Genomic DNA, 13,360 nt, shown 5'->3' with positions numbered 1-13,360 from the left:
AAATCTCCCCCAAAGTCTTCTAGATAGGTTTATATGGTATTGCCCAAAAAGTCAAAAGTTTTATTTATTACAGGTACTTCTATAGTGCCGTCAATTTACGCAGCACTTTACATATATATTGTACATTCACATCAGTCCCTAACCCTCAAGGGGTGTACAATCTAAGGTCCCTAACTTACATTCATACATACACATACTAGGGCCAATTTGGACAGAATCCAATTCACCTACCAGCATGTCTTTGGCGTGTGGGAGGAAACAGGAGTACCCGGAGGAAACCCACGCAGGTACAGGGAGAACATGCAAACTCCAGGCAGGTGGTGGTGTGGCTGGGATTCGAACCAATGACCCCTAGTACTGCCAGGTGGAAGTGCTAACCATTTAGCCACTGTGCTGCCCATTGGTTGTTCACAAATACCACACCAAAACATTACACAAGGGGGATATTCTGCAATCCCAGTCTCAACAGATTGGGTGCTTGTTTCCACAATAGAGCCGGTAAACACAGTCAGCAAGGCATGGCCTGGACATAAAAGAAATACCTTGCCAGCAATAAGCCCTGTAAAAGTATAGTTTTGGTCTTTGAAAACAGGGTGTGCAATTTGAAAAGACATGTAATGCTCGATTTAAACGCCTCTGGAATTTGCAAAGGTCACAAAGAAAAGGCGCTCACTTGCAAGCAGGTGACGTTAGTCCTATACAGATCAATCATCCTGAACACAGGAAGGAACAGGGAGCAGATCAACATGTACACTTAAAGGGCCAATGAAAATCTCGGTCAAGGTGAAACTAAACAAAAAAAAAAAAAAAGGGTAGCCAGACATTCTTATAGCAAAACACTGCTTTGCTCATCCAGGTTCACCAGCTAACACTTCACTTGCCTCCTCTCCACCACTGCGGTCTTGTCTGCTGGGAGGGAAAACGTAACGCTTACACAGGGCTGAGAACACTCACCCAACCCCAGCGGACATCACTTCGGTGCAAGTAGCCAATCATCAAACACCAATGCGGTCATATAGAAGACACAGAGCAAGTCATATGCTCCTCCCTACCCAGACGTACCGGGTATTCTTTTTCAATGAACATGTTTTACTTTCCCTGCACTGGCAAAGCCCAACTAAATTTAAGACTTCAAGACTACATATTTATAACTGAAAAAAAAGAAAATCACAATAATGCAGTACACAAAATAGAAAATGAGGAATTAAATGATGTCAGCACGCCGGCACAGCTTCAGGTTGGTGAGCACATTGGGTACCGAAGACTAAAAGTATTGTTCCTAAGGCCATAACACACTACGGATACTTTGTAGTTGGGCCAATGTATTGGGGCAGCACAGTGGCTAAATGGTTAGCACTTCCGCCTGGCAGTACTAGGGTTGCTGGTTCAAATCCCAACCATGGCACCACCTGCCTGGAGTTTGCATGTTCTCCCTGTGCCTGCGTGGGTTTCCTCCGGGTACTCCAGTTTCCTCCCACTCTCCAAAGACATGCTGGTAGGTGAATTGGCTCCTGTCTAAATTGTCCCTAGTATGTGTATGTATGGATGTAAGTTAGGGACCTTAGACTGTACACCCCTTGAGGGTTAGGGACTGATGTGAATGTACAATATATATGTAAAGCACTGCGTAAATTGACGGCGCTATATAAGTACCTGAAATAATGTGTTTACCTTGGATCCTTACATCAGGTAAACATGAGGGCATGTCTGAATTGTGATAACATTCACTCAAACGAAAGAGGACACTGCCTTGGAGCACACAAAATAAATGACGCCACCACATTAAACCTTTAACCCTCAAAATACTGGTCCTCTTACCTTCCGATGGAGGGGAAGGATCCGGTCAGGCCTCACCACCCTCCTCCTCTTACAATGAAGGACAGGCCTTGTTCTTGCACACACACAGCTGCTGTCAGATATGGTAGCTGTGGACTTGCTGGATATCTGCTCTTCCATCTCGGGGCATGAACGCTGGGGGAGCCTGTTAAAGGAGAACAGATATGAAGCTTCAATGTGGCAGAGACTGAAAATGACAAATAGGTGGAGGTCCTGAAATAAAGACTCGCTTTTTGACAGTCATTAGGAATGATTGAGATTTGTAGAAGGGAGGGAAGAAAAAGAAAAAAAAAAACCAGAAAATTTACAGGAAGGACAGCTTCAGCCACAATTGCCATTTCAGTTTGGCATGGTTATGGACAGGTTGAAGCTCATCCAGGCCCCATAAGGCAATGTCAGATCATGGGGTCACACCATCCTCTTTGAATCCTTAGAATCAAATTACTGGGGACAAAGAAAGATGTTGACCATTGCTAGGCCTTGTATGAGCAAGCAGACACAAAAACGGAAATATCATCACTGGTGTTACCACAGACGTAGGGATAAAACACTGATTCAACCCAAATGACCCTTGAAAGAAATAAAAATCAGTTTTGTGCTGAGGAATTTGAAACCAGTAAAATATTTATGAAACAACTACACCAATATTAAAAAAACCATTGCACAACTACATTTAGGCCTTTGTTCATATGGACTTCAGCTTGTAAAAGAGTAGTGTGTACAGCAAAGCTTTTAAAGGCAAAGCTTTGTCAAGTACCATCCAGCTCCAGTTTTAGAAATGTTAAAGTGACACTAAATCTGCATTTTTTTTTTTATTTTTTTTTTAAAACAAAAAAACAAAACAGGTCTATACTTGTCTGCTCCATGCAGTGGTGCTGCACAGAGCAGCCCCGATCCTCTTCTTTTCGGTTCCCTGCCAGCGCACCTGGCTCCTCCCCCTCAAGCAGTGGCCCCAGGGAAAGCCGGTCGCCCTGAGAGCACCGCTCTGTGCTCATCTCTAAGCTGCTGCTCTATGCATCCATAAGGCAGAGAGCCAAATCTCGACCCTGCCCCCCACTCTGTCCTCAATGGCTGTGACTGACAGCAGCGGGAGCAAACAGGCCGCTGCACACAGAAGGTTTTTACCTTCATGCATAGAAAGCATGAAGGTAAAAAAAAAAACTAAGCCTTTGCAACCGCTTTAAAACACAGGTCTTAATGAGAGTGCTCCTTGTCACTTTAAACAAGCTGCTAGCAGTCTTCAGAACTACATTACATTTGTTGAAAACCTGCTAAACACTGCTAGCAGCCTGTTTAAAGTGACAGCCAGCACTCTCAATGTGGACCTGAAGAGTTCTTTGAAGGCTTCAACAAAACTGCCCAAAGGCTGCTTCCCAAAAGCTTGCTGTTGTCATACAAGCTAAAACCTGTGAGGTTCTATACATTGAACAAGCTGCTAAGGAGAGCAGAAGTAGACGCCTTCCATGTAGAGGTTAAGCAATATGAGGGGGAAAAAAAACAAAAAAAAAACCTTTCATGAAAAACAAAAAAGGCACACCATGGTTTACCATTTTATAAAAAAACAAAAAAAAAAACAAACACCCTCATCTGTGCTGAATTTTGTTTTATGTGTTCAATGTTTTTATGATGAAACTATCATGAAATGAAAAACGCAATTTAAACACCTCAAAATTGCTGAACTAATAAATTGACCCTGAAGAAGTTAATCTTTGGTGCGACACATCTTAAGAGATGATAGGTAGTAAAAGACTTCTCTCATCACTGAGACCTACCATGGCATTCCAAGACAGAAGGCCACCAAGTTTAACATGGCCCCCTCCCCAATTTCTATGAGCATGTGACCATCTGCAATAAAATGTGCCAGGATCCTGGTAATGTATTTTGTTCAGCTTGCATAAATTATGCTTTTTAAAAACCAGAGTTTCCCTTTAAATTCAATTTATTGGCTACCTTCCACGTTTCCTTTCTGATATCTGAATTTTACATCACCAACCAGCATCACCGTTTGAAAAATACAGCAGGAGATGCATCTACATCTGTACAACTCTTAATACTAGAAATCGTTTGAACCATCCATGGTTAGGGGGGGGGGGGGGGGGTAAAAAGAAAAAAAAAATCTATTAGCCTGAAAATAAATTACATTTTTCACCAATCATACTCACATAACAACTCCATTAATAGGCTTCTGCAGGATTTTCAGTTCTGTAGTTCCAGTCTCGGCCTACAGAGTACAGAGAAGATCAGTCATCAGCGACAACGGCATTATTACACTGGATTGAATCATAGTGATCACATGAGGATGCAGTTACAAGTAGTCCCCAGCAGAGGGGGGTAGTGCTGTCTGGAGTGGCTCTCTACAAATATACTGCAGTAATGATACCAGATGGGAGGGGTGTGAAAATGCCAGATTATGGGATGCAGTGTAATAACTAAAATAAACCCTTCCTGTAATATACGGGGGGAAAAAGAAGACACAATTTTCCAGCGTTTGAAGGAAAACTACACTGATCAGCATCAGCTAGAATGACTGCAATATATAACCACATCAGTATGTTTGCTGGGAAGGTCTGATTCGGGAAAAAATGACCGGCTCCCATGAGGGAATGGAAACATTCAAAGCTTTGATGTGTAAACTCTGCTGTCAGTCAGCATGATGTGTTTCACGTTACATAATGTGGGCCTAGTGTAAGTGAAGCCAGGTTATTACAAGTGCCCTGAACAGCAGACCAGGATGTTTGGCTATAAACAAATAAATAACTAGTTATTCAGCAACCAACCCATCCCTATGTGGGCAGGGACTACTGTGAATGGTTCTATAACAAGTGTCCCATAAATACTGATGCAAAGGAAATAAAAGGAAAAATGTTGCCTTTACTAAGCATGCCAATACATTTTGTCTCAATCGCCGGTACCTGCAATTTGTTACCTAGAAGATTTTATCTACTCTGCTGTTTGTGTTTACACAGCCCTTGAGGGTTAGGGACTGATGTGAACATACAATATATATGTGAAGCGCTGCGTAAATTGAGGGCGCTATATAAATAAAAGTACTAAATAAGTAAAATACTACGGTGAGTATTAAATCTTCATTTAACTTGAAATGGAAATTCAGCCACAGGGTGGCGTACTTCCAAGGCTGGGAGCTGCTGCAGCAGTTGAAAATAAATGCTTTGCAAACAACGTAAACAGACAATGAATAAAACATGGCTCAGTGTGCTCTCTATCCAAATGTCTGCTTATTTCTGCATATGAGGCTCGCTCTCTCTAAAGCAGTCCACACACTATGACATTTTCCTTTCCCGCAAGCATGGGTTGCAGGAAAGAGAAAAAAAAAACATTTCTGGATTCCTTCATCATTTTTGATGGGGGAATCCCTCCCGCTGAGCTATTGTGTTCTCCAGGCAGGAAGGAGGAGCCGTCCCTGCCAGGAGGACACATGGGTTTATTTACTAAGGCTGGAGGGTGTAAAATCAGATTGACTTCTGCACAGAAACCAATCAGCTTCCAGGGTTTCTTGCCAAAGGTTAATGCAGGCCATAGACGGGTCGAAAATCGGCCAATTTTCACACCGTTAATGGGTTAATTTGTCGACCATTTTTTGGGGTTTTGGCACATTTTTTTTAATCGGTGAAGTTGGAAAAAAAAATCGGCCGATTTGCCCATCAATGATGGGCAAATCGGCCAATCTTTTTACCGATAAAAAATCTGTGCATGAGCCGTGGCCTGCAAGAAGAAGAAGAAAAAGAAGAAGAAGAATTCCAGTCAACTCTTATATTCGACATTTAAAAGTATTGCGGTTGCAACAATGTATCTATTTGTATCCAAATAAAACCATCTGTATCCGAAATGGATACATTGTTGCAACTGCAATACTTTTTCATGTCAAATATAATAGCGGAAGCTCTCTGCAGAGACAGAAGTAATTAAATGCCGACCATAGACGGGACGAAAATGGCCGATTTTTTTTCCGTTGGTGGAAATGTCAGCCTATTGAACGACCGATTTTTCGTGTTTTTTTTTTTTTTTTAAATGGCTGATTTTCGACCCGTCTATGGCCTGCATAAGTGAACAAGCTGAGGTTAGAAGCAGATTTTTTTTTTTTATGCAGAAGCGAGCCTGATTTTGCACTCTCCAGCTTTAGTAAATAAACCCCACACTGATTACTGCTAGTGGCTATAGCCGCTAGCAATAATCACATGAAAAATCTGACAGGCAGGTTACCCAAGTCATAGAACAATGGAATTGGGTACAATCAGCCTGCCCATATATGACTCGATTCTCGGCCAGTCCCTGCTGAAACAGTCGAGATTAGAAACATCTATAGCTGTCTAAATACTGTCCGGTAAAGAGGAGGGGCGTTGTAACAACCGTCCTGGTCATTTCAAGAGGTCCTCTTGCTCTCTGATGAACCTATTTTATAGAATGTAGATCGGGGAAGGCAACCTTTGAAAGGTGGAGATCTACCTGAATAAAATGAAAGATCACCGGGGTTAAGAAATGTAAAAAAAAAAATAAATTAGCAAAGCCTAATGGGCCTTGAGGATGGACGGTGAACGACAGGCACCTAAAAGGTGGTGGGTTGGCAGTGCAGGGACCTGTTCGCGGTCTACTTGTCACCTGCCCGCAGTCAAGAGGTAGACCACGATCGATGGATTTGACGACTCCTGATGTAGATGGTAATAGGAAAGAAGGGGGCACCCAAATCTTCAGGCAAGGCAAAAAGTATGGCACAGATCTACTACTGCCAGGGCCTTTCAAAAATAATAGCCATGAAGTAACACCAGCCCACAAGGTGCTAAATAAAACTTAAGTACGACAAGGGGTGAAAGGACCCTTAAAGCGGACCTGGTTTTTCTTAAGTAGTGGCTCAAAAAAGAAAAGCTGACCAGAAGTTGGGGGGAAAACAAACCCCTTTAGAACCCATTTACACTCACTGGAGTCATGTGGTGCAATTCATTTAGGCACCAAAATGCACATTGCTGAAAGATAGATATTGTGGGGGGTTAAAAGAAACACTATATGCACCTTTGTGCGATAGTGGAAATGGACTCTTAAAATACACTTTCAGTAAGACTCTGAGATTGATGTGACTGGACCTTCTCCAAAGATACTGAGAAAGCGGAGGATACAAAATCCTACAAGCAGCCACCAAAGCACAAGGCAGGAGTGACTTCTCACCAGATATGGGATTCTGCACTCAGGAGCCTGCAAGAAGAGCTTTCTGAGAGCCAGAGTTTAAAGATGAAGTTTAATGGAAAATATTTTTTCTTCAAAAACGGCACAAGGAGCATTAAAATGTGTGCGCTTATGTGCGTTTCTTCTGCTCAAACGCGCCTTTCTTGAACACACTGGTGATGCGTTTTTTTTTTTGTTTTTTTTTTGTTAGACTGTAAGCACTCTTCTTCTAAAACGCCTATAAACACCTATGTATGCATGAACACAAAGGCGAACATACAGGTACGGTTACAAGCTGAAAACCTGTAAAAGGAGCATTGTTCTGCTCAGTGTGCATGAGGCCTTAAAAACAAATCACTGACAAAGGTAATACAGCTAAAAGCTCAATGTAGAGCCATTTCAAAACAGAAGGTATCCTCATGTCTCACCTCCATGACAAATAGAAAATAAGGGGCGTATTCTTCACTTTCGAATCGTGGGCAAAGTCTTGCAAATCATTCCTTTTTGCCCCACTGATCAAATATACCGTATTTTTTCGCTCCATAAGATGCACATTTTTTACCCCCCCCCCCCCCCCCGCCCCCAAAAAATGGGGGAAAATGTTTGTGCTTCTTATGAAGCGAATATGGAGCGGCCGGCCCAATATCCCCCCCGACGCCGCGTGTTTGAATACTGACTTCTGTGCAGCAGAAGCTGCAGACCTCCAGCGATCCTACCTGTTCCTCGGTCCAGCGGCGTCCGTAGTCTCTGGTCATCTCCCGCACTGCGTCCGCAGTCTCTGGTCATCTCCCGCACTGCGTCCGCAGTCTCTGGTCATCTCCTGTACTGTGTCCGCAGTCTCTGGTCATCTCCTGTACTGTGTCCGCAGTCTCTGGTCATCTCCCGCACTGCGTCCGCAGTCTCTGGTCATCTCCTGTACTGTGTCCGCAGTCTCTGGTCATCTCCCGCACTGCGTCCGCAGTCTCTGGTCATCTCCCGCACTGCGTCCGCAGTTTCTGGTCATCTCCCGCACTGCGTCCGCAGTTTCTGGTCATCTCCCGCACTGCGTCCGCAGTTTCTGGTCATCTCCCGCACTATGTCTGCAGTCCATTGGTTCAGAATATTTTTTTCTTGTTTTCCTAGGTGCATCTTATGGAGCAAAAAATACAGTACACGCAGAGCTGCTGGTTTACAGTCATTATCATACAGTCATTTATTCCAAACAACATAGCTCTGTTTGGAATAAATGGCTTTATGAGGTTATATCTGTGTTATAAGCCAGCAGTTCAAGATGCATTTTTTAGTCCAGTGGCATAAAAAGGAATGATTTGCATGGCTCAGCCCACAAAATATGGAACAAAAAATCAACTGACTTACAATGGGGACAACTGAGCTGACTATATAGAAGTTCTTTAACAAGAATGCTGACCACTTGTTTGCATAAACCTATACGCACCTACAGGAAAGACTCCACAAATCATGTACAGGAGATACATTCAAAACACAAAAATGTAATAACAAAAAAACACACGATAGCTTCCATTTTTTCCCCAGTTCCTCACCTTCCGTTCAGGGTCGGCTGATGGGGATGTAGAGATTGCAGTTCTGCTGTCTGAAGAAAGATGTGATGGGACCCCCAAACAGCTTTCTGAAGGACTGGCATCACCAAGGAGAACCTGGCCCTGTGAAGACACAAAATCCATGCAGATTGGTGAACAAACCTCACAGGGAAAAAAAAAATGCAACGATATATAGAAGGTTCATTCCAGGAAAACCGTAGGAAAGCGAGACCTGCAAGCATTCCCCTTGTAGCTGGCTGTCGGCAGCCAGAATGGAGAAACGCCCCCCCGATCAATTCCACACTTACCTTCCCTGCTCGAAGCTGTCTGTAGAAGTCGGTGTGCTGCCGGATACGGTATTCCAAGTCGGAGACATGAGCCTGTAACCAGTTCCACCGACTCACAACATCTGCCCGCTCCCGCGCCCAGGTCCACTCACAGCGCCTTTTCCTGCAAGAACAAAAGCAGGGGAAGCTTTCATTATCAGCTCAAACTAACTCGCTCATGCTTAGAAATAAAACCTATGCATGGGGGAAAAACCAGACATGACAACAGAAGTTCCAACATACATAAAGCGTCAAGAAAGTGGTTAGCTGTTCATTTAACCCCTTGACGCCGACCGTACGCAAATATGCGGCCTCTCGGCAGCTAGGCCTGGACGCCGAGAGGCCGCATAATTGCGTACCATTTGAAAACACATATGTGCTGAGAGTGCGCGCCCTCATGGTGGTCACATGACCCTAAAAAAGCCCTCCCCACCATCTGAAAACCTTTAAAGGGCCAGGAGACGTCAGCGTGAAGAGGTTAATAAAAAAAATACATGTATTTTGATTGCAATACAAGCAGCTGAATTTGTATTGACAGCATTCTGCAACCCCCTGTGCATAGCACAATAGGATAGAAGGCTGCCAAAATAAGCCAATCAGGGTACAGATACTGACAGCAAAAATGCTGAGAGGAGGAGACAGCAGAGTGAGCAAAGGGACGACTGCAGCTTTCTCGTCCAATCAGCAGACTGGGGGTGTGGCCATGACTAAGCCATAATGAAGTCAAGGATCTGGCTGTTCAATCTGGCCGGAATGGCTGGATCATGAGGCTGCTTGAGGAAAATGAAAAATCCCCTGACAGAGGAAACCAATTCCCTACAAAATATTTTTTTTAGTTTACAAACGATTTTATTAAATTTTTATGAAATAGGCTGTAAAAACAACATTACAGCATCAAATAACCCTACAGGTATTGTCATTAAAACCCATCTAACAATAGCTTTCAGTTTTCCATTTCAACCTTTCCTTTTTTTACCCTAAAAACTATGGCAATAATGACAAACAGATCATTTTACTTTAACACTTGATCACAATGAATCATAGTCAAAAGGAATCACTGAAGCAGGGCACGAGTCCTATTAATTAAAAAAAGAAAAAAAAAAAGAAAAAGCTAAATAAAATCTAAAATAAAATCTGCATTTGATAAAACACTCATCTTCAATCCAGAGCTGTCCCCTGTAATCCATTTGAGCCACAAGATGCAGCAAGCACCATTCGACCCACTTCCTCTTAACCAAGGCTGTCATGGACCCTCCCCAAAGAGTCATCTCTTCCATGTCTCACATTCAGCTCTGCTGTACAGGGACTGCAAGAGCCTGATGCCAAGTAATCCTCAGATACTTCCAAAGCTTGTATTTAAATCCTCACAGCAGCTGTCCCTCATTCATCTTGGAGGAAGCAGAGGAGTGGCTTGCTGTAGGTCTGTGTATTTGTATGGACGCACACAGCCGACTGGGAGCACCTTTCCCTTTCAGGTGACTCTATAGGACCCCGACAGGAGACAGGAGCCTCCCTAAATCCAGATATCACAGCCAGTGCTCAGGGGACCTTCTTATTCAGACAAAAACTAAAAATTTTCAAGGAGCAGTATATTCTGTAAGGCAATTTAGCATCAAATAAAACACTTTCCTTTAATATCACTGTAATGGTGTAACAAGGAATACAGAGCTGCATTCATCTGCACCTTCACATCTGCATGGAGTTCAGCTTCAAAGCTTGAGATGTATACAAGAGACTCAGCCCTATGACCTGGGCTTTAGTTTCCCTCTGGCACAACTGTGGTCTGGTGGGGTGATGACAACACATGCCAATGTGCACTTTTCAATAACCAGCCCCCCATAACGCATGGATTTGATTTTAAAAACCAAGATCAGCTTAATCAAGATAAATTAAAAAAAAAAAAAATTATATATATATATATATATATATATATATATATATATATATATATATATATATATATATATATTTTTTTTTTTTTTTTTTTATTTACAGTTGCAAGAAAAATTATGTGAACCCCTTGGGATTATGTGGAGTTTTGCATGAATTGGGCATAAAATGTGCTCTGAACATCATCTAAGTCACAATAATAGAAGAACACAGTCTGCTGAACATAATACTACACAAACATTAGATGTTGCCATGGTTTAATTGCACATAACATGTAAACATTCACAGTGCAGGGAGGAAAAAGTATGTGAGGCCCTAGCTCAATGACTTCTCCCAGAGCTAATTGGAGCCAGGAGTGAGCCAACCTTGACTCCAATCAGTGTGATGATATTGGATGTGTTGCTGACAGCTGTCCTGCCCTTAAAAAACACACACCTGTTTTGGGTTTACTGGTTTCAAGAAGCACTGTCTGATGTGAACCATGCCTCGCAGAAAAGAGCTCTCAGAAGACCTACGATCAAGAATTGTTGACTTGCATGAAGCTGGAAAGGGTTACAAAAGTATCTCCAAAAGCCTTGATGTTCATGTGTCCACGGTAAGACAGACTGTCTACAAATGGAGAAAGTTTAGCACTGTTGCTACTCTCCCTAGGCGTGGTCGTCCTGTAAAAATGACTGCAAGAGCACAGCGCAGAATGCTGCATGAGGTAAAGAAGAATCACAGAGTGTCAGCTAAAGACCTACAGAAATCTCTGGCACATGCTAACATTTTTGTTGACACATCTACAATAAGGAAAACATTAAACAAGAATGGAGTACATGGGAGGACACCACGGAGGAAGCCACTGCTGTCCAAAAAGAATATTGCAGCACGTTTGAAGTTTGTAAAAGAGCACCTGGATGTTCCACAGCACTACTGGCAAAATATACTGTGGATAGATGAAACCAAGATTGAGTTGTTTGGGAAGAACACACAACACTGTGTGGAGAAAAAAAGACACAGCACACCAACATCAAAACCTCATCCCCACTGTAAAACATGGCGGAGGGAGCATCATGGTTTGGGGCTGCTTTGCTGCCTCAGGGCCTGGACGGATTGTTGTCATTGATTGGAAAATGAATTCCAGAGTTTATCAAGACATTTTGCAGGAAAACGTACGACCATCTGTCCGCCAACTGAAGCTCCACAGAGGATGGGTGATGCAACAGGACAATGACCCAAAGCATACAAGTAATTCAACAAAACAATGGCTGCAACAGCACAGAATACGCCTTCTGCAGTGGCCCAGTCAGAGTCCTGACCTCAACCCGATTGAAATGCTGTGGCATGACCTAAAGAGAGTGATTCACACCAGACATCCCAAGAATATTGCTACACTGAAACAGTTTTGTGAAGAGGAGTGGTCCAAAATGACTCCAGATCGTTGTGCGGGTCTGATCTGCAACTACAGGAAACGTTTGGTTGAGGTTATTGCTGCCAAAGGAGGGTCAACCAGTTATTAAGTCAAAAGGTTCACATACTTTTTCCTCCCTGCACTGTGAATGTTTACAAGTTATGTGCAATTAAACCATGGCAACGTCTAATGTTTGTGTAGTATTATGTTCAGCAGACTGTGTTCTTCTATTGTTGTGACTTAGATGACGTTCAGAGCACATTTTATGCCCAATTCATGCAAAACTCCATGTAATCCCAAGGGGTTCACATACTTTTTCTTGCAACTGTATATTATATATAAATATAAATCACTAACCTACAGCATACACGTCATGGCCGTAAGCTGGTACACATTAAATCGTTGATGCTCAGCAGTGCTGCTACATTACCCCTCACCCATTGGTTGTCTGTATTCATGGTCAGCCCCTATTCTGGAGATTACAGCTACGATCCAGTCTGTGAAAGGAATCTGTGAAAGGAGTGCTTGCATGCAGTAACACTGCCATTAAACACTCAGACGGTTAGGTTTTTCTGTCACAGCCAAAAATATTCTGCAGCGCCATCCACAACCTAAAGATGAGTCATCGCTGGCGGAAGCAAAATGAAATCACCAAAGAGAATCAAAAGTGCCAAACTCCATGAAACTACATTAAAATGATGACGGTTTATTACAGCCAGGGAGATGAGGAGATGTGGGAAATTAACTGTGGGTGATATGCATCATGCTTTACTAATATTATTATATACTGCAGACAAATCCGCATCGTGTATGAATCAAATGCAAGCCTCTAACCAAGGGAAGGGATCGGTGATTTCCCACAATGCATCGTGTATGAATCAAATGTAAGCCTCTAACCAAGGGAAGGGATCGGTGATTTCCCACAATGCATCGTGTATGAATCAAATGCAAGCCTCTAACCAAGGGAAGGGATCGGTGATTTCCCACAATGCATCGTGTATGAATCAAATGTAAGCCTCTAACCAAGGGAAGGGATCGGTGATTTCCCACAATGCATCGTGTATGACTCAAATGCAAGCCTCTAACCAAGGGAAGGGATCGGTGATTTCCCACAATGCATCGTGTATGAATCAAATGCAAGCCGCTAACCAGGGGAAGGGATCGGTGATTTCCCACAATGCATCGTGTATGAATCAAATGCA

The 13,360-nt window shown here is 42.9% G+C and overlaps 2 protein-coding genes across 5 annotated transcripts in view; one reads left to right on the top strand and one right to left on the bottom strand.

Moving 5' to 3' along the window:
- Positions 1 to 13,360, bottom strand: part of KANSL1 (KAT8 regulatory NSL complex subunit 1) — a 156,170-nt gene that overhangs the window by 20,241 nt on the left and 122,569 nt on the right. For all 3 annotated transcript variants that reach the window (XM_089674648.1, XM_089674647.1, XM_089674646.1), the window contains 4 exons: positions 8,858 to 8,999; positions 8,553 to 8,672; positions 3,999 to 4,057; positions 1,819 to 1,981 (listed from right to left, as the gene is read on the bottom strand). In XM_089674648.1, coding sequence (XP_089530774.1) covers positions 1,819 to 1,981; positions 3,999 to 4,057; positions 8,553 to 8,672; positions 8,858 to 8,999 — 484 coding nt within the window. The remainder of the gene's footprint in view (positions 1 to 1,818; positions 1,982 to 3,998; positions 4,058 to 8,552; positions 8,673 to 8,857; positions 9,000 to 13,360) is intronic.
- The window catches only part of LOC149464619 (microtubule-associated protein tau-like), a 201,848-nt gene that overhangs the window by 131,374 nt on the left and 57,114 nt on the right, over positions 1 to 13,360 (top strand). The window lies entirely within an intron of this gene.

The sequence above is a fragment of the Staurois parvus genome, unplaced genomic scaffold (assembly GCF_062004578.1).
Source record: "Staurois parvus isolate SC_StPar_1 unplaced genomic scaffold, SC_StPar_1.0 ptg000151l, whole genome shotgun sequence".
NCBI classification, from domain to species: domain Eukaryota; kingdom Metazoa; phylum Chordata; class Amphibia; order Anura; family Ranidae; genus Staurois; species Staurois parvus.
Note: the sequence above shows the minus strand (reverse complement) of the source record. Positions and strands in the feature narration are given on the sequence as shown.